At 41.7% G+C, this 27,750-nt stretch overlaps 1 protein-coding gene across 27 annotated transcripts in view; it reads left to right on the top strand.

The window, feature by feature from the left end:
- The window catches only part of NRXN1 (neurexin 1), a 976,383-nt gene that overhangs the window by 119,689 nt on the left and 828,944 nt on the right, over positions 1 to 27,750 (top strand). For 21 of the 27 annotated variants that reach the window (XM_053383593.1, XM_053383582.1, XM_053383587.1 and 18 more), the window contains one exon: positions 2,849 to 2,878. The exons of the other annotated variants lie outside the window; for them this stretch is intronic. In XM_053383593.1, coding sequence (XP_053239568.1) covers positions 2,849 to 2,878 — 30 coding nt within the window. The remainder of the gene's footprint in view (positions 1 to 2,848; positions 2,879 to 27,750) is intronic. 27 annotated transcript variants of the gene reach the window in all.

Here is a 27,750-nt window from a genome sequence, read left to right as displayed (position 1 = left end):
AGAACAATGCAAAGTGAAAATTTGCAAATTATGATATGCAAGTCAAAATGTTCTGGGAAACCCACATAACTGGCCATGCTTTGCAAGCAGTTCTTCTGCATCTCTAGTTAGGACTGGGATAGATTCTTGCCTGAAACCCCAGAGAGCCACTTCCAGTCACTGAAGCCAGTATTAAGGTAGAGGGACCAATGAGAGCTTCCTTTATTCTACATATTTCAGTATGTATATGTCAGAATAAAATGAGCTGGGATTGTATGCACCTTGGCTCCGCAGAGAATTCCAGGCATTTACTTGCGGTAGGAATGTGCAGGCACTAATGTGTGCAAACAGGGATTAGGAACCCATGGCCCTCCTGACATTGCTGGACTCCAGCTCCCATCACCTGCAGCCAGCATAACCAATGGCCAGGGATGATGGGTGTTGTAGTCCAACAGCATCTGGAAGGCCATAGGTTGCCCATCCCTGAGCTATTGGAAAGAGCATTGATGGTCTCACTGTTGTTCCTGCAACTTTATGCACATAGGAGATGTTCAGGGTTTGGGGGTTTATTTGTTTTGTTTTCTGTCCCACCGTAACCATTGTATCCAAGACACCGATACTTATTTCAGCCCTTGCCCACATTTTTTTAAACATCAACAAAAACAAACTTAAAGGCTCATTTTCACAGTGATTTACTGTATTGCAAAATACAATTTTCCTTGCGCTCTAAAGAAACCCAGGACCCAGATGGTGCTTCATATTGTGTTTTACTTGCATACAGGAGCTTTTCAGTTCCCTCTTCCAGTACCAGCCCTCTTATGACCCCAGAACCCACCCCCCCAATCAATCTCACAAGCAATAAATAAATGAAAAAGAGAAAATTAAGGTACTAGTAGACATAAAACCTTGAGCATATTTCTCATGGAACATGAAATGATTTTGATTGACACGGTTTCATGGAACATGCTCTTCTAATTCAGGAGCCCACGTCTTTTGGAAGATGTGATACAGTTGTATGTTATATTCATTCAAAAAGCACAAATTGCTTAGTGATTTTTTTTTCCAGTAGAGGAGAATCTTCAGTCACAGAGAACCTGGTACATCCAATTTCCAATCCTAAAGACAGTTATAAATCCACAAAGGAAAGGAATTGGAAAACACTACAGTCATGAGCCAAAGTTACAGCTTGACAAAAGCTGCAGTCCTAAGCGCTGTTAGTTGGGATGAAGCCCCAGTGGGAGCTAAGTGGGACTTACTTCTGAGTAAACAAGCTTACACTCTAACTACAAGACTGAAATCATTACAAACTTCCGTCACTTAGTACACTGGCACTTATTGCAGAGTTGACATAGACTGGTGGAGTCCCATCTTGTCTTCTCTAAAATTGTGCAATTTTTGAGGCTGTCATCAAGTTTATGCTACAGGATCAGAATTTTAAAAACATAAAATAAATAAATAAAATGGTTTACTGCAACAGAAGCCAAAATAAGATTCTTCATGTGTCCAGATGCTTAATACAGATGAATTGTCAATTTAGAAGACATACTGCGTTCAATGAAAAACTTATTACATTGTTTAAAACCTTATTTCATCAACTGATTGATTATATGAAGTGGCGTGTTTGGGGTGTGGGCTCTCTGCTTTTGAAATATTTCCTTCCTCCAGATCACTTGTTATATGTCTTATGTGTGCGCCTAATTTTTTATGTGAATTAAAAATCTCAAACTTAGGAATCTTACCTTCCAGCAAAAACCAGCATATTATTCTATTGCACACCTTCTTTGTGTGAACCAACCCCCAAAATAATGTGGGATGTACCATGAAATTGTTCCAGAGGGAGAGAAGCAGACTTTTATAGCTTGGGGGGGTCTAAATGACTACTATTTGGATTCCCCCCCTCAAACCAATTTGCTAAGCATCTATTTATAAAGTGGCATAAGAGCTAAACTTTTATTTAAGGGGATATAAGATGTGATATGCCAAATTTGCTTATGAGGGGAAAAAATATACCAATTCTTTTGCAATTGCTTTAGCTCATTTTTTAAAAAAATGGATTCGGAGAACTTGCTTTGCTTAGCCCAATTAAAACTTCAGTTCTCCACAATCGGCAGGGGGGCGGGAGAGTTAATTGGGAAACTGATTTCAGCATCAATGTACTTTAAGCACAGCATATTTTAATTTGGAGAAACTACTTGGTGCCGAACCAAAGGGATTTTCTCCCCAGTTACAATTAATGCTGGTATTTGCTTCCATCCCAATGGATGACTAACAATTTTCCTGCTCAGGAACAGATCTTATTCTACTCAAATGTTTCACACAAACAAGGAGACATCCCTTGCATTATCATTTCAATGTGACAAAGGAATTATTTTGTTTGATTATTTGAAATGCTCATTTTCAACGAGGGGAAAAAGATCAGACCCAGCCCATTCTTCAGGTTGACACTGTTCTACGTTTGGAAATTCGGGAGGGGGGGGGAAAAAAGGAAAGCTATTTTGCAGCTAAGTGTCGTCCTACTGGAAACGATGAAATTGGGAGACTTGAGTGTTCCAGGAATTTGTTGAACTTGAAATGATTTTCTTATTATTTTTTTGTCTTCAGCCCAACTTTAATGCCTAGGGAAGAAGCTGTACAGGGCAGCATTAATCTGTGTTAGAATAGAAGCCAAATGGCCCCTTTGCCCCATTCCCAACCCCACAAAAAGCATTCCAACCAGTGGTTGAAAAATGCTGATTTTCCACTGTAATGGAAAACATCTCACAGGAAACAGATGCCTGTTGCAAAAAACATTTTTTGGGGGTCACTGTGACAATACCACCTTCCCGTGCACCCTTATTCATTGCTGACTGTGCTCTTGTTTCCCTTTAAGGTCTGGCGCACTTGATGATGGGCGACCAAGGTATGGGTTCTGCTCCTTTTCCGCTCTGCTTTCATTGTTCCTTTATTTCATTTTGGTTTGTTTCCTTTTTTCTTCTGTAGCTGCTTCAAAATCCATCATGGCAAATGATGGCCAAATGCTTGCGAGCTTTCTTGGGCTGCAAATAAGCACACGATCGCAGTCACATTATTTTTTTCTTTTTGTTGTTGTTGTTCTGTGTATATATATATATATATTTATATACATAATATGAATAGTGCTACGTAGAAACTGCTTTTGGTTTTTATTTTATTTTTAATTTGCTCCTCAAATCTTTTGATTTCCTTCTCTCTCTTTTTTCCAACGGTCTCCCTTACCCTACTTGCAATATAATAACTGTCAGCAAAAATAAAAAAGAGTGAAGATCTGATTGGGAAATGGCTGTGTGTTTTAAGCACAACAAAAAGCAAAGGGAGCCATACTCCCAAGATAGATTGCGAAAGAGAAGAGTCTTGAGTTTGTACCTAGCAAGAGAGTCCTGCTTTGCATTAATGCATGACTGTTTTGAAAATGCGGAAAGCACTCGCTCCTGGCTTCTGGAATGCTCAGAATACAGTTTTGCAACATGATGAAATAAGTGGTGTTTCCCCATCACTGTGTACAAACCCCGCTCCCTTTAAAGTCAGTGCTCATGTTACTTCTGTGTCACTCGTTTGAAAATGAAGCATGGGTTACTTCTGTGTTCTCCTGCATGGACATGAAGGTTGCAAAGCAGCCATTCTTAAAATGCGACACCAATTGCATTTCCATTTGTCTTCAAACACTTGTTTCATGCCTTGTCTCTTTTCATGTTCTTGAATTGTGACAGCATTTACATTTACACACACATGACTCTTACTGTTGTTTCTCTTCTTTGTTCTCTCTCTTTTTGTCTGGCAATGCTTTCTTCATGGAACCATTTCATCAAATCCATAGGTAAAAGTAAAGGTATTACATGACTTCCTTCCTTCTTTAAAGTTTTGTTTGAATGTCATCTATATATACTTTCAATGTATGTCTGAGTGATGCAAACATGTGTATTTAGTGTTGGTGCACTGTGGTGATGGGAGGTAGGTATGTTTTTTTTACTGTGAAACACTGCATCAGACTCAAGGTAAGGGGTTGCAAGTAGGAAAGATAGGCAGATGGACCCTCCGACTCAAAAATCGACCACTAAGCTGAAAATTGCTGCTCTTATTTTTAGAAGGAAATCTAAAGTAATTGCATATAAATAAAGTCATTGTTGTCCGTACCTGATGCTTACTAGCACCACCATTGTACCAGACAGTGTATAGACCATAATAGGTGGCACATTCCTTTTCCGATCGGTTTATGATATTAGCGTCACGCATAGGGGGAAAAGAGTGAGGAAATTGGCAGGATTTTAGGCAGGGGTTAACTTGTCGTAGCTGACCGCTCTGAGGAGCGAAATCTGTTACATGGTCTTAGAAAGACTCTGCAGAAGAAATGCATTGTGTGGAGAGATTCAGAGGAGTAACTGGGCGGGGTGGGGGTCCCTATTGGTTAAAGGAGATTGCTGGAAGTGTTGGTGGACAGCTCTTCCAGGATTAAGGGAACAGCATGGAAGAAGGATCGGAGACAGGTGCTGGAGAAGGGGAGCTGAAGTCGAGTCACCTTCTGAGGTATGTATTCTCTTCTCAATGCCTGGCAAAATGTAAAACTGTCAAAGGCAGCTACGAGGATGATACCACCAGATAGTGACCGAATGGACAATATTGCTCCAGGCCCAACTCCAGTGATGTGTAAGTCTGAGTGCAACTGGTTTTCTGCTACAGAAGCCGGCGAGATTTCCTTCCTAAGTTGTTAGCTTCGTTTTTACCAACGCCCTTTATCATAAAACGGGGGAAAGAGATAGGAGAATCGGCAGAAGAGTGGGGAAATGCTTGCCTTTTATCCTTGTTCTGTTTACCTGTGATGAGAGAGTGAATCAAACCAGGTTTCCCTTGTATGATATCATTTGGGTAAGTTTGAAATTGAGTTAGTGTACTGTAATTGAAAAAAAACAAAGTGGATTCCTAGGCATAGTGAAGCCCATTTTGTCACTACTGATTTCAAAGAGAAAAATGAAACACAGGCTTGATTTTTTCCCCTCTTGTTGAAATCAACATGCTTATCTTTAGGTTAAAATGCCAAGGTGTATAATATGCACCTAATTATTCTTTTTTTCCTGGAGGAAAATTGTTTTAGCAAATTAATTGCACTGGATTAATAGCAGGATGAGCATGGAATGTCCACCCCCATAAGAACACCACACACTAAATTTCACTGAATGTGTTATAAACCACCAATAAAACCCTTTTCATTCTGTTATAATTGTGGGTAGGTTTATTCTTTCATTTCCCTTCATTATCTTGATGCTGCTGTACAGTGAATTCTAGACGACTCTGCCCCCAACCCCCCCCCAAAAAAAGAATAGCGGCTATTATATGGCTTTTGAAATTGTTGTTTTATTTTAGCGTCTTGAAATGTCAGTGACACAGTTAAAAAAGTAGCCCTATAGCCTATTGAGTCTGTGTTATGGTAGGCTTAGAATACATGAAAAGTAATGATAGTGTTCTTGAGATTTAAACGTCGTCGTTGTAGGACCTGTTATGGAATGGTAAAAGGGTAGAAAACTAATTGTATCTAGAGAGTTGCAACTGGGCTGCCAATTTTTAGGCACGTGGGCACATTTTGGATTTTTGAGCCAGTACCATGGACAGTTCTCCATCCCTGTTCACTATTTTCTCTCCCAAATGACATCCCCTCTCAGAGTTGGTAAAAGTTGAGTCCAGTAGAATTAAACCAAGCAGGGGATAAGCACATAGAGCTGGAAAGAGAAGTGGGAAAGAACATCACTCTTCCAACTTCCTCCTTCAACTCTATAGCCTTTTCAAGGGAGGAAAAAGGAAAATGCCCCCACCACATCATGACTGGGGGCGAGGGAGTGAGTAATGGTGTGTGTTTGTGTTCTCAGAGGTATGTTGGTGCCAGGGGGCAGTTCCAATGCACCCATGGTATCACATCACCAACCCCTGTCTTAAAGATGACCTTCCAAATCACAAGACACGTTTAAATTGTCACGTTTTCTGCTTCGTGTGTAGTTAAAAAAACAAAGCAAAAACCAAGAAGGCTTTAGACAAGCTTAACGGGGATTGTGCCTGAATGTTCATCTACTGACAATATAATATTCAATTCTGTAATATTTGCCTATTGACAGTACGTCATATGCAACAGGCCTTCTGAAAGCTTAATGAATTTTCTCTGAGGAAAGCAAAGAAGAAAAGGATTATGCCTTGATGTCTAGTTAGACTAATTATCCGAAACCCATATTTACAGGAAATGTCAGGTTAAGAGCTACATGGAGAATTGCTCCCATTTCATGTCAAATGAGGATATGAGCCGTGATCCAGCTAAAATAGTCAAACCACATCATTTTCAGTTTGACTGGGTTATTTTTCTGACATTTTGCTCTCTTGCTTACATTCATTCCTTTGATGTGAGAGCACTGAGATGTGTGATTTGGAGTATTATTGATAATTTATATTGCATGCAAATTATTGCTGTGAATGGAAGGAAAAATGGGAATTGAAAATTTGCTCTGTTCATGACACTGCAATATCAGGCAGTATATAGTACTGCATGAAAAATGGATGCATGGTACGTGGCAGCTTTTCTTACTTTTTATTTAAATCAACCAGCACTGCCCAACACAGCTTAAGAACTGGTTCTCAAATTCTCAATATTTATTTGGTGGGCTTGAGTACATTTTTACTTTCTTGCACTGCAGTCCAATTCACACTTACATGGAAGTAAGCCCCATTGAACATAGTGGAACTTATTGCTGAGTAAACATGCATAGGATTGTGTTGTTATTATACTATTATCCTTGGTTGAAAACTTTCTGCTGCAATTCTTTAACCCCCCAAAATAGTCCAGTGTACACATATAAATTTCTCTTTCCCTCTCTCTTATCACTTGGTTAATCCATATCTCATAAATCTCCACTCAGTGTTTTAGCTGTCTCTGCTGAAAAGCACTGTCTGAGATGATACTTGGTGATGTGAAAGTTGTATCTGTGGTGACTCATCTTCTGCTGGGTCATTCACACACATGCGGGCTATTTCTTCATTGTGCACTCAATCAATATACATGTGTGAAATGACCTTTAGAAAGATTTATGAAAGAAGGCAAAGCCATCATCAAATTTTCTGCAATCCCAGATTATACCTTGCAGCATATTCGACATTCATGTTTACTATATTAGTACAGCAGTTTAAAATAATGAATTGCTAGGGGTATGCATTTGTTTCAAAAACAAATGAAAAATGAAACAAGGGCACATTCATTCATTTTTAATCTATTTCTATGTGAAATACCGCAAATTAAAATCCTTTTGTTTAATTTCTCCCGTTTGTTTATTAAGGGGGGGGGGTTCTGAAACTGATAAAGGGGCACAACATTGCTTTGTATTGCATTTATATATAGTTACATCTAGGGAACCTTTTTTAGGGAGAGAGATTCTTGGGGTGTTCTGAAAGTGTGAAGGCATGAATACTGCTCTGCCTGAAGCACTAAACACTGGGATGCTTAGAGAATGGGAAACCTATTTAATTGTGTATTACACAGGGACCCTTTCCCCAATATATCTGAAACTTGGCATGTCTGAGGGCTTAGGGGCATCGTGCAACATTGGCACAAGTCGTGTCATTTGGGTGGAAAACTCCAAAAGTGCAGGCATCAGAATACAGGCTGGGTCTTCATTGCAATAAATGTAGAAACTAAATGAATGAGATTTTTTAAAATAAGAATAATGAGACTAACAGGGAAAAATGAAACATATGAGGCAATAATAGACCAGAAAACAAAACAAATGGGGCTGCCAGAAAGTAATTGAAAAATGGCATGACATATTTCCAAGCACCCCTTTTGCTATGAATGATGCGGCTGCAGTGCCAGCAAAGCATTATGCTACGTGCTTGCATTGTATTGCATTGGTATAGTTTGTTTGCAGGCCCCAATTCGTACAGCAGTGCAGTGTGCTTTGGGATTAGGCTGCTAGTGACACTTGCCTCTCTGGGTAGACTGGGAGATAACTCCCTCCCCAGCTGTACTTACCCCTTCCTCTCAGACCTACTGTGTACCTTCCCCCGACCAAGTGTTTTTCCCCAGGTGGAATGTGTCATTCAACTGTGACAGTGCCTCTCTAGCTGTTCCTGGATGGCGAGATGCATAGGCGGGTGTCTTGACTTCTGCATGGCCTGTTGCAAACAAGGAATGCGGCAGAGTTACTGCCCGCCCACCCACCCCCTGCCCCAATTTGCCTCTGGCTCTAACCTTCCCTGGCATACAGCCCTTTGAAAGTTCCCACAATGGAGTGCCAGCTCTCAGTCTGAAAAAAGTTCCTCACTGCTGTTCTGTAGCCTTCATGCGCAGGCGTGACTTAACAATCTGATCAAGCGGTGTCTTGTGAACCAGCGTGCAGTGGTGGAGCTTCATGCTCCGGCACCGGGGGGCGGAGAGCAGGCGGGGTGGGGCTGGCGTGTGTCCCAGGGGCATGACGTGCATCCCGGGGGCGTTGCGTGCGTCCTGGGGGCGAGGTGCACCACCCGTAGGGGCGTGGCGCCCAGTGCGGGCAGGGGGTAGCCGCAATGGCACCCCACTGGGATCACGCTGCTGGGGGCGGTGCGTTCCCTCTGCACGCCTCTTCCTCCGCCAGTGCCAGCGTGGAGATTTTACAATAACTAAGCAGGAAGGCTAGGATTTTAGAAGGCTGCCACTGGGAGGCATTGTCAGGACATATAAGTCCTGATAATGAAAAGCGGGTGCTTTTCGTGGGAGGAGAAACTGTTTGCAAAAAGTGCTGTCTTGTTTCAAAAGCAGCTCTAGTTTGCACCCTTTCTGGAGCCACCTTGTCATGGCGTTCCCTCCCCTTTGTTTCCCAATCTCTTTGACAAAGCCCCACGTGGGCCTAAGGCCTATATGTTAGGTACCTTAGGTATACCTTCAGGTATACTGGCCTTGGCCCTGTATACCTGAAGGAGTGTCTCCACCCCCATCTTTCAGCCTGGACACTGAGGTCCAGCTCTGAGGGCCTTCCTGCAGTTCCCTCACTGCGAGAAGTGAGGTTACAGGGAATCAGGCACTGCGGCCTTCTCGGTAGTGGCACCCTCCCTGTGGAATGTCCTGCCATCAGATGTTAAGGAAATAACAACTATCTGACTTTTAGAAGACATCTGAAAGCAGGTTTTAATGGTTGATCTTTTATCGTGTTTTTCGTATTCTGTTGGGAGCTGCCCAGCCAGATGGGTGGGGTAATAATAATAATAATAATAATAATAATAATAATAATAATGTTTTTATTGTTATTGTTATTATTAGTTTCTTTAACCAAATTTATATACTGCTTGATCAGAGTAAAACGTCTAAGCTGTTTACAGGAAATATTAACATTGTCCATAAAAAAATTAAAAAAGGGATCATTAAAACGACCAGTGAAAGAAATTAAAGCATGTTAACATCTATCTGTTGTGATAGGTGTCAGGGTACTGACAACTTCCCCTTCCCACAGAAGCTAGAATGCGAACATGGGGAGTCCTTTTGCCTGAGCTGCTTGAGGTTTGATGTAAGAATTCCCGTTGTCACACCAGTTCAGCCACTTGCTGTCATAGACCTTGCTGCCAAGAGCATGATACAGTAGAGATAACACGCTTCTGTGTAATGTACAAGGCAAAGCAGATCTCTCTCTTTCTTTGAATATGTAGTGATAATTTCTTCAAATGTCTAAAAAGAACATATCATATGACATTATGAAACAGGAGGGCTCACATATTATTTCAGTAATCTTATGCATAAGGATTGATTGACCTTCAAAAGTTATGCTGTGTTAATTTCCTGTATGAATGCATGGTAACGGAATTAATGAAATTAAAGGAAAGATTATTAAAATTTGATGTAAAGGGCATATGCTGGCACGATGAAACATTATCTCCATAACATCAGTGTGGGAACCAAACCCCAGACTTTGATATCACTAATGCTTTTACACCAGTGGTTCCCAAACTTTTCCAGGCCACTACCCTCTTTGCTCTATAAACTCGTCTCCAGTTCCCACTACCGTATAAAAGGCATTATTCAGAATAAACGTTTGTATGACCCACTGAGGAAGATAATAGCAGGATTATATTTTATTTTTTAAAAAAAAGAAGCAATTTATTGAACTTTTAAATTAAAACTATTTAGTTTTATTCAACAAAATGGATGAGCTTGATTCAGTGATTCCAGCTTTTCAAAGTCCGATAGTCATTTAAACCCCTAGCAACCTCCCCTGTCACCCCCTTGCCTCTTAGCACCCCCACTAGGTAACCCCCCCCACTGACCCACATGTCCTGCCTTCTTTAGGAACCACTGCTTTACAGTAATGTTAGTTATGTCCCTCTGTGGCAAAGGACGATAACTGGAGTGAAAAGGAGAATGGAAAACATTTCCTCTGGTCTTCTGCAACACAAAAAACCCACCTTTATTTATTAAGTACTATGCACTATCATTGAACCACGTAGCCAAGTGCTCTTGCTATATTGTTTTAGATGCCTGCTGAAAACTAATAAAAATAAAAATCAGCAAGCCTACTCAGACATAATATAAATTGTTGTTGCTGTTGTTTAGTCATTTAGTCGTGTCCGACTCTTCGTGACCCCATGGACCAGAGCACGCCAGGCACTCCTGTCTTCCACTGCCTCCCACAGTTTGGTCAAACTCATGCTGGTAGCTTCGAGAACACTGTCCAACCATCCTCTGTCGCCCCCTTCTCCTTGTGCCCTCCATCTTTCCCAACATCAGGGTCTTTTCCAGGGAGTCTTCTCTTCTCATGAGGTGGCCAAAGTACTGGAGCCTCAGCTTCAGGATCTGTCCTTCCAGTGAGCTCTCAGGGCTGATTTCCTTAAGAATGGAGAGGTTTGATCTTCTTGCAGTCCATGGGACTCTCAAGAGTCTCCTCCAACACCATAATTCAAAAGCAATAATATAAATTGGTTTATGTATATTTTGGGTATCTTGCTGGTCTTATCGGCACTTTATTGCTAATTCATTATGCGTGTGATTATGTGGTCTGTATTCCCCCCCTAAAAACAAACAAATAAATAAATATAAATAAATGTTATCATCCAGAGATAGGGACTGTCATGGAGGTCATCACCCTTTCCCAACAGATTCATGGGAGGCAGTGTAGGTCTTGAACCACTGCCTGAGACGGGCGATCAATTATGTGTTGGCAAACAAACTGAGGCTTAATCCAGACAGTGTAGAAGTTCGTTTGGTCATCAGGAGAAGTGATTATGGAGCTCACTGTTTTGGATTAGTTGCATGCTCATTAAAAGGTCCTGGGGCTCTTTATTAAAAGGTCCTGGGGCTCTTTATTTTGTGGGTGAGGGGAGGGAAGTTCTTATGCCTTAAAATATTTATATCCTGTCTTTTGGCCTCTCCAATGGCTCACAATATCACATAAAACAATATATAACTGTCTGTAAAACACACACACACACACATGATGAATAAATGCTATATCCAGGCAGAATCAGGGAATTGTAGAGTTGGAAGGGACCCTGAGAATCATCTAGTCCAGCCCCCTGCAATGCAGGAATATGTAGTTGTCCGCTACAAGGATCAAACTTGCAACCTTGCTCTCATTTCAGCACCATGCTCTAATTTCAAAACAAACTCAGAAGTTCCAGCGGTGGTGCAGGTTTCCCTACAAATCCATACAGAATCTCTGGGCCAGGCTTTAGAAACCGCTGTCTCAAAGTGCTCATAGCCCTAGCCTGGTGTAGCAAATATTATTTAGCAAATAAGGGTGGATTTTTTTTGAGGTGATGCATTTAGGGGAGTTTAGTAAGAGTGCCGTCCTATGCAAAAGTAAGCCCCATTGTGTTTGCTGTTGTGTAACCTCATGTGGGTATGTGCAGAATTGCACTGAAGAACTTAGGCTCAGAATTAGCCTAAATAAAAACAAGTTATTTAGCATTTTTCTCAGCTCTTCTGCTACCTGCTGCCCCCACCCTCAGAAACCCAGCAAGTCTCTGTCATCACCATCCCTAAAGAATACACCAAGTCTTTTTTTTTTTAAGTCCTAGAAGACTTTTGGAAGTCATCCAGTTCTACTAACCCTTCTGACTTCCTACCTCAGAATTACCAAGTCTAGGAGCCTCCTGCCCAGGGACATAAATCATTTTAGCACTTGTGTCATCTCTGTGTTCACTCAGAATGAGAATAAGATTTGCTTTTTTAAAATTCACATTTCCAGCATGAGAGATACAAAAGAGGCAAGGTGATATCTTCTATGGCACCAACGACTACTGGTTAAAAAGAGCATGCAGGCATTCAGCTGCTTACAATCCGATCCAGTGAGCCAGGATCTCACCTTGCCTGTTTTCATGGAATTCCACCTCTGTGAACCATATAGCATCATCAACTTCTGTTATTAACTATTACAATAAACAACACAAAAAAATCAGCACATCAGTTTGTAAGGAAAGGAGATGAGGAATGGAAAACAAGAGTTTCAAGGTTCTCAAAGTGTCCAAACAACCACTTTGAGAACCTTACATTTGTATTCTAGCCATTATCCAAGAAGCTCAAGGACATTTGAAGAGTCCATCCCATCCCAATTGCTGTTACAGCAATCCGGTGAAATAGGTTACAGCAGGAGTAGAGGAACACTCCACTCTCCATTCAGAGACGCAAGAGGCAAAGTTCAAGAGTGCATTCCAACCAAGCAAAAATTGTGTGAGGTGTAAAGACTGGGGTGTGTGTGTGTGGTCTGGGGACAGTCTGGGGGAATTTCCAGGGCAAGCAGGGGAGAAGCTGGATGTGGCTCCCCACCCCCACCCCATGATCTTCATGGCTGAGAGGATTTGAACTGGTTCTCCCCAGTCTTCATTCAGTGATCTACTGTCAAGGGCGCTCCCCAACCAAAGGAATGTGCATGGCAGGTAGTTAAGTATTTACAGTGGTACCTCGGGTTACATACGCTTCAGGTTACATACGCTTCAGGTTACAGTCTCCGCTAACCCAGAAATAGTGCTTCAGGTTAAGAACTTTGCTTCAGGATGAGAACAGAAATTGTGCTCCAGCGGCGCGGCAGCAGCATGAGGCCCCATTAGCTAAAGTGGTGCTTCAGGTTAAGAACAGTTTCAGGTTAAGTACGGACCTCCAGAACAAATTAAGTACTTAACCCGAGGTACCACTGTGTTGTCAAAGATAACACAGTCGCTTCTGCACCTCTGGATATCCACATACAGTCATACCTCGGGTTACGAACACTGTGGGTTGCACATTTTCGGGTTGCAAACCGCGCCGAACCCGCAAGTACCGGAACGGGTTACTTCCAGGTTTCGGTGCTCGCACATGTGCAAAAGCACAAAATGCGTGTGCGCAGACGCGACGCTTCAGGCTGCGAACGTTGCGGGTTGCGAACATGCCTCCCTCATGTTCACAAACTGAGGTATGACTGTACACTAGTCTAACTACTAGGCAGCTATTCCCAGGTCCACACTCCATGGAACAGTTGCAGCATCAGGAGACCACTCCCTCTCCACCTGTATCTTTCACTGACAGGCTGCATGCACCTAGCTAGAGAAAGCATCAGGGTGGAAACTTCTCTGCTCACCCCTTACGGTCTTCAAACAAAAACATCTTGGAGGTCCCAGGCCACAGAGAGGTTAGACTGGCCTCAACCAGAGCCAGGGCTTTTTCGGCTGTGGCCCCAATCTGGTGGAACACTCTGTCACAAGAGACTAGGGCCCTGAGGGACTTGACATATTTCCGTAGGGCCTGCAAGACAGAGCTGTTTCACCAGGCCTTTGGCCAAGGCACAGTCTGACCCCCTCCTTTGGTAATCCTCAAAGAACGCTAGCCCAATGGTTGCCATTAATTTGTTTCTAAATTGATTTTTAGAATGAATTGATTTTAGAATGTATTTCAATTAATTGAAAGTGATTTTATGTAAACTGTGTTACTTTTAGTGTTAATAGCTGCTCTGAGCCCGGCTTTGGCTGGGGAGGGCAGGATATAAATAATTCTTCTTCTTCTTCTTCTTCTTCTTCTTCTTCTTCTTCTTCTTCTTCTTCTTCTTTATTATAAACATTATCTTCTAAATCAGTGGTTCCCAATTGGTGGTCTGTGGACCCCAGTGGGGCAGGTAACCCACCCAGGGAATCTGTGGCACCATTCACATAACAAAAACTGCCATACAAATATCTAAATTGTCAAAAGTGGGGGTCCATGGCTTGGCCTTTGGAAAACAGGGGGTCTGCAGGACTTAGCTTATTGGGAACCTCCGTTCTAGATGGTTTACATGGAAAATTGCATCAGCTATACAAAGCAGCTTCTATTATAAAAAAGGGGGGCACACAAGATAGCAATATTGTTTGAGTCTTAATTGTTTGTTCGTATTTACTGCTTGTTCAGTATTTACCGTTTGAGATTCAGCCCCAATATGCCTCTTGCGGTCATACAGGGATGAGGAAGTTCGAGAACCTGAATAACCCTCCCCAGGCCATTCACCCCTCACTGATTATGTTCTGTGTCCTCCTTGTGTGGCCTCTGGAGCAAACAGGACATGACTACACTGGTCTTAAAGAATGTGCACACCAGGGCTATAGGGGGTGGGAGACTTTAACTCTTCTTCTTCATTGGACTTCAGCAAATAACCTTGTTTCAGTAGGTGCCTACCTGTTTGACATTACTGTGAAAATAAACACGGGTGCAGGCACATGGGAACTCTGGTTGTCTGAGTCCACTCAAATATGCTTTCAGCCTTCCCGCTGAATGTAATTCAGCCAAAGATATAGCAAGGAAGGTCTTCTTGTCCAACCCAGCCATCTCTTTCCTCATGAAGTGTGGCATATAAAATCCTCGCACCTATCTATGTCAAACTAATTACTCACCGTGAGACACAAAGAAAAGCCCTGAACATTCGTACCTAGCTGTAATTCTCCTGAGACCAAAAAAAACCTGGAAAACAGGCCAGAGAGAGATCTAAAAATATATTTCCTAATACTCTTACTAGCTAAAGGAGATAGTAAGGAGCTCTTTCCATTTCCTGAGCAATAATAATAATAATAATAATAATGACAGGTAGTTTCACAGAAATATGACTGTGTTACCATAATAGAACATCCTGTTGTGTATGCATAGGTTAGAACGCCATGGGGAAAGTACATAGAGAACCATATGGGGCACATTGGTCACTAGAGTTCTGGAGCCAATGTTCTGACTGGTAAATTCATGGAGGTTAAGGCTTTCGCTGGCTACTAACCATGGTGGTTTTATTCTGTCTCCACTGTCAGAGGTGGTGCGCTGGAGATCACAAGTGGGCAGAGTTCTGCTTCACTCAGGTCTTGCTTGTATATTTTTTTAAAAGTAATATTTATTAAGAGTTTAAAAATTACAAAAAGAAAAAAAGAGTTAAACAAAGCAAAACAATACAATACATAAACAAAAAACAAAAAACACTGCTTATCTTAACAAAACAAAAACAGAAACAGAAACAGAAACAATTAAAAACACATCCAATATTTCCATATCTTGTCTTTCATTTACTTGTTTCGACGACCTCCTCACACCTCCCTTTTTTGTATTCTAGTTCAGTTAGCTGTTTCAGCAAATCCTTTCCATCTTTCTCAATTTTTGTCCTATAATTTACCTTATCACAATCTAACCTTTTTTTTTCCCCTTTGGCCCATTAACAGTCTATTTTTACTTAATTCTTTATAACATTTCTGCTAAAGCCATATAACTTCATTCCAGCATCCTTCTACACTCAGGTCTTGCTTGTAGGGTTCCCCATTGACATTTGGCTGACCACTTTGAGAAAAGGATTCTGAGCTACATGGGCCTTTCGTTTCATGCAACAGGGCTCTTTCTCATATAAACCCCAGCACTCAGCAGCTAACCTTTCCCACAGCAGATAAGGGGAAATGAGGCTGAGGTCTCCCGAGTTACAAGAAAGGAGATTCTGATTAATCATCAGAAAGAACTTTCTGATGGAAAATGCTGTTTGGCAGTGGAACCAACTCCCTCAGGAGGTGATGGACTCTCCTTCCTTGAAGGTTTTCCAGTAGAGGCTGGGTGGCCATCTGTCTTTGATGCTTTAGCTGAGATTTTGCATTTTGGAGGGTTGGAATGGATGGTCCTCTGGGCCCCTTCCAACTCTACAACTCTTATTATTCTTCAGAAGGTCAAGCTACACATTGCATTTCAGGTGCCCCCCCATCACCCATCAACAAGCAGCATCCTTGGCAATAAATGCTTTGCACTAGAGAAAGGACAGAAGGGGTGCTGCATTTCTCCAATGCTTTCCCCTATGAAATTTCTGTACCCAAATGACTTTGATGTCCCTCAATGTTCCGGAGCTGTGTTCACTTCACCAATATGGGTCTTGAATCATGGAGGTATAGAAGCAACTGGGTGTGTGTGTGGTATTTTCAGGTGGAATAGGTTGCCTGAGGAAGGTACTGCCCTCCTTCTCCTATGTGATTACACTTCAGAGTGATTCAGCCAAACATAAACAGTGTTTGCCTAACAGCACTTAAAAAAAAAAAGTCTCTGCAATTAAGTTTGATGGAACTTCTCTTTGGATAGTGTCAATGTGCTATTAATACCTCTCTCGCCCTGACCTAGCCACTGTGATCCATGCGACGGTCACCTCCAGACTGGATTATTGTAACTCGCTCTACGTGGGGCTGCCCTTAAGACTGACCCAGAAACTCCAGCGGGTGCAGAATGCTGCAGCGAGACTCCTTATGGGGTCTTCGCTGCGAGATCACATTCATCCGGTGCTATATCAACTGCACTGGCTCCCGGTGGAGTACAGGATCAGGTTTAAGGTGCTGGTTTTAACCTTTAAAGCCCTATAAGGCCTAGGACCCTCGTACCTACGGGACCGCCTCTCCTGGTATGCCCCACAGAGAAACTTATGGTCTTCAAATAAAAACATCTTGAAGGTCCCAGGCCACAGAGAAGTTAGGCTGGCCTCAACTAGAGCCAGGGCTTTTTCGGCTGTGGCTCCAACCTGGTGGACCACTCTGTCACAAGAGACTAGGGCCCTGCGGGACTTGACATCTTTCCGCAAGGCCTGCAAGGCAGAGCTGTTCCGCCAGGCCTTTGGCCAGGGCACAGCCTGACTCCCTCCCTCAGCAATCTTCGCGGAGCTCTGGCCCAATGGTGGCCAGTGGCTTGAATTTAATTAATTTTATAATGAATGATTTTAGAGTGTTGTTTGTGTTGTACTTTTGTATTGTTTTATTGTTGTTAGCCGCCCTGAGCCCAGCTTCGGCTGGGGAGGGCGGGATATAAATAAAATTTATTATTATTATTATTATTATTATTATTATTATTATTATTAATAATAATAAAGGCCCTCTGCCAGTATGTTAAGATCTGCTAGGTAGGCTCCTCTCCCAGACTCTGAGCTAATTATAACTCTGATATTATTATTATTATTATTATTATTATTATTATTATTATTGTTGTTGTTGTTGTTGTTGTTGTTGTTGTTGTTGTTATTGTTATTGTTATTATTAATATACCATCCTATACCCAGAAGTCTCAAGGCAGTTAACAGAACAAAATCGAAATATAAAACTGGAAAATATGTAATAAAAATAAAAACAACAACCCATTAACCCCCCTCCCCCAAAAACCCACATTTGAAAAGGGCAAAGGATGTCAATCAAATCATTGAAAGGCCTGATTAAAAATGAATGTTTTTGCCTGGTGCCTAAAGGTGTATAATGCAGGCGCCAGGCGAACTTCCCTGGGGAGAGCATTCCACAGATGGGGAGCCACTGCAGAAAAGGCCCTTTCTCATGTTGCCACTTCTGGACCTCTCAAGGAAGAGGCACACAAAGAAGGGCCTCAGAAGATGATCTCAGGATCCGGGTAGGTTCATATGGAAAGAGGCAGTCCTTGAGGTATTGCGGTCCTGAGCTATTTAAGGCTTTATAGGTCAAAACCAGCACTTTGAATTGGGCCCAGAAACTAATTGGTAGCCAGTGCAGTCGGACCAGGATTGGTGTAATATGCTCAGACCGTCTTCCTCTGGTTAGCAACCTGGCCACTGAATTCTGCACCAGCTGAAATTTCCAAACTGCCTTCAGAGGCAGCCCTACATATAACACATTGCAGTAATCTAGCCTTGAGGGGGTTAGGCTATCAGATAAGGGTGTAGCCAAAGCTGGTGGAAGGCACGCTGGGGCCACTGAGGGCACCTGAGCCTCGAGCGACAGCAAAAGATCCAGGAGTACCCCCAAGCTATGAACCTGCTCCTTCAGAGAAACTCCATCAAGAGCAGGCGATCTCCCACCCATCTGGTCTAGGGAACCACTCACTAACAGTGCCTCGGTCTTATCTGGATTGAGTTTCAGTTTGTTGGCTCTCATCCGGTCCATTACTGAGGCAAGACACTAGTCCAGCACTTCCACTGCCTCACCTGCAGATGTAAAGAAGAAACAGAGCTGAGTGTCATCAGCATACTGTTGACAATGTACTCCAAACCTCCAGATAAACCCACCTAGCGGTTTCATGTAGATGTTAAACAATGTGGGGGATAGGATTGAGCCCTGCAGAACCCCACATTGAAGGAGCCACAGCTGAAAAGCATCCCCCAAGCAACACCCTCAGGGACTGACCATCCAAGTAGGACTGGAACCACCACGAAGTAGGGCCACCCACCCCTAGGTGGCGTGTCAATAGCCCCAGCCATTCGGGTGTTCCAGAGGCTTCATCAGGGGCACCAGTCATATCAGCTGGGGGAAAAAACCAGAGCCATTTGGAATCCCACTGGATCCATCAGCCTCTGAGGGTGGATCTTCCTAATAGATTCCCCACCTCTGCGGACCATGACAAGGGACTGGTGTCAATGTGCCCCACCTTCAAATTACCCTCTTCCTGCCCAGTTGAGAAAACAAGGTCCAGGATGTGGCCTGCCATGTGCTCAGTTAAAAACAACTCAGTTAAAAACAGTTAAAACACTAGAAATAATAATTAAAAGAAGAAGCCCTCTCTGCTGGGCAGCAGCAGCAGTCCTTATAAAATCTGTCAGGCAGGGTGGTCCTTACATAGTAAACATGGTCTCTTGATATATGAGATCTGTGTTTCCTGGCTGGAAAACAGCTGTTTAAGAAGTAGATGGTGTACTCAGTCTTGTCTTCCAAGTTTGGGCTTGTCAGGAATTAATACACAGGATTCTGCACTAGCTGAAGCTTCCATACCAGTGCTGCAATATCCTGCCCACAAGCCACATTGTAGATTGAAGGAATGGGGATTAGGCTTGCTCTAGTGGTGATTGGCATACTGGGCCAACAGGCAGAGGTCACCTGTTTTCACTAGAAAAATTCCACAAAGGTGATGCCTTACTTCAATGCTGGTCAACCATGCTGGGCTAAAAGAAACTATTTGCATACCTCTTCCTTTATTTCCTTTGAGCAGATAGAAATGGCACGTGCCCAATTTCTCCCTCCCTTCCCCGCCTCCGCTGCCCAATTTGCAGGTCATCTTTCAGTTCTTCCTGCAGCACTTACTAAATTAACATCTGACACATGGGGACGGGTGATAAACACACGTACCTGGCAGACTTCGCTTCCTCACAGTTCATCAGCATCTTATAATACTCCTTTCCCACTCCCATCTTCCAACAGCTTCTTAAGAAAGGCTCTGTGACTGCTTTTCAATCAGAAGATTGCAGCTTAAGCATTCTGAACATTGACACCATGTACGTACCTTCTAGTCTTTCTTTGGCGATCACTCATGGCCGAGCAAGATTGTCTTCCATGAACACAAGTCTTAATGGTGTGTCCATAAGTGACTGTGGAGGCCAATTCTGGATCCACACTCCCTTCCACTGTGGGGACATAGGCACATGCAGTTGAACACTACCCTCTATTTTTCTTTCCACTCTGACAAAAGATATCTAAGACAATTTTTAAGGGGATCCCGAAGAAGAGACTATCACTGCCTGTCAACCCTACCTTTGCCACTTCAACAAGGCACTGCCAACCACTTCTCCCCACAGCTGTTCCTGCACAGCAGGAATGCGAGAATTTGATTCAAAAAGCCTAATCTTATGGCACCAGTTGCACATTTTTTGGTGATGAAAATGTAGTGAATGTGTTGCAGGAGCTGTTATAGCCACGATTTTCTCCTAGAAAAGAAGTGATACTCGTGATAGTCATAACTGAAAAATCATGTGAAGATGCATGAAGGAAACTACAGTTAGGATAAGAAAAACGTGCTTCAAAGCTTTTCAAATAACCAGTGCCTATTAGCCACAGCTATGTGGATCATATGCTCTTTGCAGCGGGCAGTATTTCGACAATAGAATAATAGAAATGTGGAGTTGGATGGGACCCTGAGGGTCATCTAGTCCAACCCCCTGCAGTGCAGGAATCAGCTAAAGCATCCGACAGATGGCCATCCAACCTTCGCTTCAAAACCTCCAAGGAAGGAGGTTTTCCTTCCAAACTTCCAAGGGAGTCTTTTCCAACGTCAAACAGCTCTTACCGTCAGAAAGTTCTTCCTGATGTTTATTTGGAATCTCCTTTCTTGTAACTTGAAGTATCGTGAAATGTCTTGTGCAGGTATGGATGCATCTTTCCGGGTTTCTGTGACCAGATTGCGTATGTTCGTTCATGAACCCTTTCTTTATACCTGAAGGAGCTTCTCCACCCCCATTGTTCAGCCTGGACACTGAGGTCCAGCTCTGAGGGCCTTCTGGCGGTTCCCTCACTGCCAGAAGTGAGATTACAGGAAACCAGGCAGAGGGCCTTCTTTGTAGTGGTGCCTACCCTAAGGAATGCCCTCCCTTCAGATGTCAAAGAAATAAACAACTATTCGACCTTTAGAAGACATCTGAAGGCAGCCCTGTTTAGGGAAGTTTTAAATGTTTAATGTCTTAGCATGTTTTTAATATTCTGTTGGGAGCCGCCCAAGGTGCCTGGGTTTCCCCAGCCAGATGGGCAGGGTATAAATAATAAATTATTATTATTATATTATTATTATTTAAATCTGCATTTTTGTTGGGGGGAAATCCATGTAAAAGTGCATTATTTTCAGCACCTTGCCCTGCAAAGTTCACATCTGTGCATGCATTTTACCCTAGAATACACTTCTTGCATACATTTATCATGGAATACACATTTATATATACATCATGGTACTTATTGTGACGTGAGGGCTACACGACAATGTTCAGATAAATGGGGAAAATAAAGGACAAGTTGGTTTCTGCCCATGCATTTGTCCAGGAACTGCAAATTGGGTCACTTCTCCTAAAAATACAGAATGAGTAAGATCTCCAAGCAACCCTAGTCTTGAGGTAGTTTTCATTACTATGCAAGTCAGAGTTACTCTGGGGAGCCTCATTGTGTTTGTGAGTGTGTGTGTGTGTGTGTGTGTGTGTGTGTGTGTGTGTTTGTGTGTGTGTGTGTTTGTGTGCACATAAAACTGAGCAAATGTGATGTGGGTAAATACAAGTGCCTGTATTATCTCAGCTTTCATATCAAAGCAGTTGGCATTACAGTAGTAGCAAAGGGCAGCAGTGATAATTATGAAAGAACATTCGTTTCTCGTTCAAGTCTTGCTATGTGCCTGACACAGTTCTGAATGTTCCTGTTAGTCATATGTTACTCAAAGATCATGTGCTGTTCTCCGTCTCTTTTTACTTCCTCTGCGTATATTCTCTCAGCACCTAAGACTGGGTTGTAGCGGGATCCTGTCCTTCCCCCTGGAGCTTTGAATTGATCAGCAAACTCCTTTCCTTGCTATATGGGATGCGTGTTCTACTGGTATGATAAATGACATGTCCCAGGGTGTTTGTGGGTTCGTTCCCCCTCCCCATGTAAGGTTCTTGTCAGCTTTTTTTTTTAACCAAGTATGAGTAATTTTCAGTGATTTTCTTTTTCTGCAGATACTTCAAATTGAATTAGAACTCCAGAGGGAAAATATCTTATTCTGCCATTAATTTACAGATATATAATCTTTTAAGGACTGAAGGTGTCTCTCTCACTTTTTCTTTTTCTGCTCCCCCTACCTGTTTTTAAGCTTCTGGCTAGGATAATGAGCCCATATATTAATTTTTAGATTTCTCCCTCTCAACCCAAGATACTATGACAACTCTGCTCATTTTTAAAAGAGTTGATTTTTTTCTTTGGCTTCTCTTTGGGGGTTTGAGCAAACTGATTTCACAGTTTTATCATGAACTGCGCCTTTCTGTCTGCTTTTATTATTATCCCCCCCCCATAAATATGTAACTATTGAAGCTGGCTCTTCTCTTCTCCTAGATGCCCCAGAAGTGAAAATGCATGAGAGAAAAGGAAATGGCAATAAAGATTAGATACCTTCTGGTGTGGGTCAATGCCACCTTCCCTACAATAAAAGGGGGATGACAAAGGACTGAACCAAACCATAAATGTTCTTCACTCGCTCATTCACTGGCAAATGGGGAAGGGGAGAAATCCAGTTCCGTTTGCATTTAAAGGCACTTTGCAATACAATATGTGAACTGGAACAGAGCCATCTTTTGAAATTCACTGAGTTTTGCAGTACAGTTGTCCAGCCAAGTAATGTGTACAAAAATACAGATCCAGTGGTAAAATGTGCACACAAATTTATGTGTCAATGAAAATAATTTGCAATATGAATTATATTAGGGGGAAATGTGTATATTATGAGAAAGTCATGCTAAAATGTGTCTACATTCTCATGAAGACTTTTAAAAAACGCATTGTGTATGTGTCTGTGTGCATGAAATCTTTCATGATTTGTTCCATTCACACCATGCAGTCAGGAACATCCTACAACCATCTGTGCCATTATGAACAGCACATTCAATACATGCTTGCTGTAAGATGCTGCAGGCTATGTTGAGAACCAGGAAGTTCAAATCTCGAGTCTGCTGTGAATTTAGTAGGGCTATCGTGATGACCTCCTTAAGGAGCTGTTGCAAAAGTCAATGTACCGTAAGCGCTTACTGTTAAGTAGGCAGAACTGAAAAATGCTCACCTTGTTTTGAAGATTTTCAGTTCATTAAAACACACATGAAAACATGCTTTTTTTGCACTTCCTTGTTCTGAATATATTCACACAATTCTTAGTATTGTTCTTGGAGAAAGCTACACTTGACAAATTCCTCTTCTTGGACATCTTGTTTTCTCCGCACTAAGCTTTTAGTTTGTATGTAGTAGCACTCAGTTATATGAATCCTGAATCCGTCCCCAGAAACAGGTTTACCATGATATTATTGCTGTTTGTAAGAACTAAAAGTTGTATCCAATACGAGGTCTGTTCTGAGTAAACCTGATGAAATTAATGGCCATGACTATCCTGGGTTCATTAATTTCCGTGGGTCTACTCTGACCAGTTGGAGACAGTCGTAAGCTTTAAAGTTTCTTGCTCCATACTACCTATAAATCAACTATTGTCTTTTCTATCCTAAAAAAAGCTTCTCTTGATCATTCTGATTTATTGATTTGTCTCCTCTCCTGTCTTTATTTATATGTGGGTCTTGAATGCCTTGTCCTTTCTCAGTGTCTGGTTTTTCTTCCTTCGAATTCCTCTTTTTATCTCCTCCGATTCGTTTGCTGGTCACATCAGTCTATTGAAACTACTTTCTTTCTTCACAACCTGATTTTTCTGTTTTATTTCTTTGGGATCTTTGTGGCCTTTTTTCCACACTATTGATATTTTCCCTCTTCCCACCTAAAGTTCTCACAGTCTTTTTGTGGCTTGGTTATCTTGGTCATCATTCATTCTATTCTTATCATCATTTAATCACCAATAAGTTTATTGTTCTAGCCGAAAGCCACGACAACTTCATAACAGTTTGCTGAACTACAAACCACAATAAAAGCAATAAGTGATAAGAATTATTACCATTCCAATACTTTTCCTTTCAAAAATCTTGTTAATTCCCCCCTCCCTCTTTCTGTTGGCATTCCAAAGTTTTCTCTTCTGGGATCCCTTTTCAATTTATTTATTTAATCTGGCCTCACTTGTTTATTAACATGAATTTTCTTGGATTGTGAGTCATTTTGGGTTGCCTTGGGCAAGATAAAGTGACTGGCAAATTTAATAAATAAAAATAAAATAAAATATTTTCCAATATTATGTTGATGTCCCGTTTTCTTTCTACCCCATATTTGTCTTCATCCTCTTCAGTTAATACCACTCCCAGTTTACAGCTGTCTTTTCCAAGATGTACCCTTAAAAAACATCAACAACCCAATTAATTTTATAATGAATGATTTTAGAATGTTGTACTATTTTATTGTTGTTAGCCGCCCTGAGCCCGGCTTTGGCTGGGGAGGGCGGGATATAAATAAAATTTTATTATTATTATTATTATTATTATTATTATTATTATTATTATTATTATCCAACTGAAATGAACTTTTGACTTGTCCTCAGAGTTCTGCTTAGGTTCCCTCCTTTTCTCTGCCTTTTTTGCTTCTGTATTTATTTAATTTTTGGCACTTCATAATTATGGTTTTTTTAAAAGAAAAAGAAAAAGCTTTTCATCCTTTTATTTCTTCCACTGCTAAATCTTGTTATTTCTACTTTTAAAACATCTCAAAGATGAATTCTTTTCATTTGATTGCTATCACAAGAACACTGTTCAATTCTCTTACATTGTCTAGACTTGATTGTTGTAGTACTCTTCTATCTGGCCTGATGTCTCATCCACAGACAATTCTCTCTATTTTAAATTCTGTACCTTCACATTTTTACTCTTCTTTCTGCTTCACATTGGCTTCTATTTCCACCGAAGATTCAATTTATACTCTACCTTATACATATCTTCATACTCCAGCTCCTTTTTACTGTATCTTTCTTGTCCCTCTCCTTTGCATTATTGCAGAGCTCAACTTATTGCCAAACTCAAATCCAATTAGTCACCTCTTTTTTTGCATCTGCTATTCCTTCCAAAAAGCTGTGCTTTCTGATAGCAAACCATTAGTTTTGGTTTTCAAAAAGTATGTGGGGAAAAAGAGTTATTTATCAACATGTTAGTTTCATACCCTCCAACATTTCTCTTATGAAAACAGGGACATCCCATTCCATAATGATAATTTTACTATTTATATCGCACACATCTTACTGGGTTGCCCCAGCCACTCTGGGCAGCTTCCAACATATATAAAAACATATATAAAAACTTCCCTGTTCAAGATTGCCCTCAGATGGCTCAGGGGTCAGACAAAAAAGCCCAAAAAGCCAATGCAATTCTGGGCTGCATCAATAGGAGTATAGCATCTAGATCAAGGGAAGTAATAGTGCCACTGTATTCTGCTCTGGTCAGACCTCACCTGGAGTATTGTGTCCAGTTCTGGGCACCACAGTTCAAGAAGGACACTGACAAACTGGAACGTGTCCAAAGGAGGGCAACCAAAATGGTCAAAGGCCTGGAAACAATGCCTTATGAGGAACGGCTAAGGGAGCTGGGCATGTTTAGCCTGGAGAAGAGGAGGTTAAGGGGTGATATGATAGCCATGTTCAAATATATAAAAGGATGTCATATAGAGGAGGGAGAAAGGTTGTTTTCTGCTGCTCCAGAGAAGCGGACACGGAGCAATGGATCCAAACTACAAGAAAGAAGATTCCACCTAAACATTAGGAAGAACTTCCTGACAGTAAGAGCTGTTCGACAGTGGAATTTGCTGCCAAGGAGTGTGGTGGAGTCTCCTTCTTTGGAGGTCTTTAAGCAGAGGCTTGACAACCATATGTCAGGAGTGCTCTGATGGTGTTTCCTGCTTGGCAGGGGGTTGGACTCGATGGCCCTTGTGGTCTATTCCAACTCTATGATTCTAATTCCACACCCTCCAACATTTCTCCAATGAAAAATCAGGCTCGTCCCTGGAAAATAGGGACATTTGGAGGGTCTGTAGTTGATTCAGCTCCATTATTATTCCTAGTTTTGTCCCTTCTTTCTCTCTTCTTTTGTCATAAGAACAGCCATTCTGGATCAAGCCAAATGCCTAACTAGCCTAGTATCCTGTTTCCAGTAATGGCCAACCAGATGCCTATGGGAAGAAGACTCAACCAGGACATGAGTGCTTCTGACTGTAATTCCCAGCAAACAGCAGTGGCTGGTGCTCATTGGGACTAGGACTAGGAGGGAGGGAGAGAGGATCACAGTTTGTGGAGCCAGAACCAATGAAAGGCAAAGCGCTCCCCTTGCCTGGTTGTAAGAAGGCCAGCAAATGGAGGTCTCTGAGGCAGTGCCCCAGTTGCCCCAATGGATCAGCCTTCACTGTCAGCAAATGATATTCAAAGACATACTGCCACTGAAGCTACAGGTAATACAGAGTCATCATGGTGTATTTTATTTTGGAGGGGAAGTGCAAATCATATTCCCTCTTTGGGGTTTTTTTTTTTGGGGGGGGAGAAGCAGGCTATCTTAATAGTCTAATTCCATCACCCTACCCTTCCCTCTCTGCTCTACATGCAAGCAAACCATTCTGAAAATCCTATCTTTTAGAAAATTACATATCAGTTTCACAGATGGATGCTTCCTGTGCAAACCCCACTGACACAAATGGCAGCTACACGAGATCTCCATTGCACTTCCACAGCCCCCATTCTCTGCCTTCCTTTTTGTGTCCAAATAAACTGTGGGTAGTAGAGTATAATAAAATCGTTGCACTCTTTTTGAAAGATGTGTGCCTCACAGACTTTCGAATTGTTATTTGACACATCTATAAAAGCATTAGGAGTAATTTCTTCATCAAAGTTAATGCACAGATATTAAATAGTTTAATTGTCCCACACATATGATTATGCAAATTTAAACTGCCCTGTTGTGTTGCATGTATTTTTTTGAGTCGGATCCAGATGGAGATGAAATTACCTCTCTGGCTCCATTTGGAAAATTACTTTTATCAAAAGATGCTTATTCTCTAATAAAGCCTGTGACTGGGGATCTAGGTTTATGGTACTTTCTATCCTTCTCACATCATTTTGAGAGAAACCCCTCCATTAGTTAAAAAGGGTGTTGCGAGAGGAGAAGGAATGATGATTTAATTGCCTGAGACTTCCCAACCACAGTTAATATCAGCACATTTTGCAGGTTCTCAGATTGAGATTAAGGAGCCCGTGTGCTACATCTTAGCTTCTGTTCAGACAAAGTCAATGCTTGAAAGTCAGTAGTAGGGGCAGTGAACACAATATATTTTTATTATTTCTGTATGTTTTTTAAAATCAATCCTAGACTTCTTCCCACAGAGAGCACAGGGTAACTCACAGCAAATTGCACTCTCCACCCCTCCCTTCAACCCCCCATAAAATATTTGTGGGGGGGGCCCTCCCAAGTTTATGGGAATTGCCATTCAAATTGTGTGTGCCATGCCATGTGGTCGATTATACAGACAGGACTTACCTGGGGCTCCCCAATATTTTATTCAAGTTGGCACCCCTGTGAAAAGAGCAATCACTAACACAGATTAAAATTGGATTCCATTAAGTGTTCAAGAGGTCAACTGCTCCCTCCCATAATACATTTTACCATGGTGGGTTTTTTTGTTTTTTTATGCAGTCATTTATGATACAGCTGGTGGGCCCCAAAGCAAGCATGAGCTTTCCTTTTAAAATTCTTTATTTCTTTGAATTATTCTAAATTCTTTATTTCTTTAAATTATTCTAAGTGCAAGACAGGTAACATAAATAATAGGCATAATTAATAATAATAAAATGGATTCAAATCAGCAGCAGTAGCCAAAACAGTAGTTACACTAAACACTAGAAGAAGAAGAGTTTGGATTTGATATCCCGCTTTATCACTACCCAAAGGAGTCTCAAAGCGGCTAACATTCTCCTTTCCCTTCCTC

This window comes from Podarcis raffonei, chromosome 3 (assembly GCF_027172205.1).
Source record: "Podarcis raffonei isolate rPodRaf1 chromosome 3, rPodRaf1.pri, whole genome shotgun sequence".
Classification (NCBI taxonomy): Eukaryota; Metazoa; Chordata; class Lepidosauria; order Squamata; family Lacertidae; genus Podarcis; species Podarcis raffonei.
Note: the sequence above shows the minus strand (reverse complement) of the source record. Positions and strands in the feature narration are given on the sequence as shown.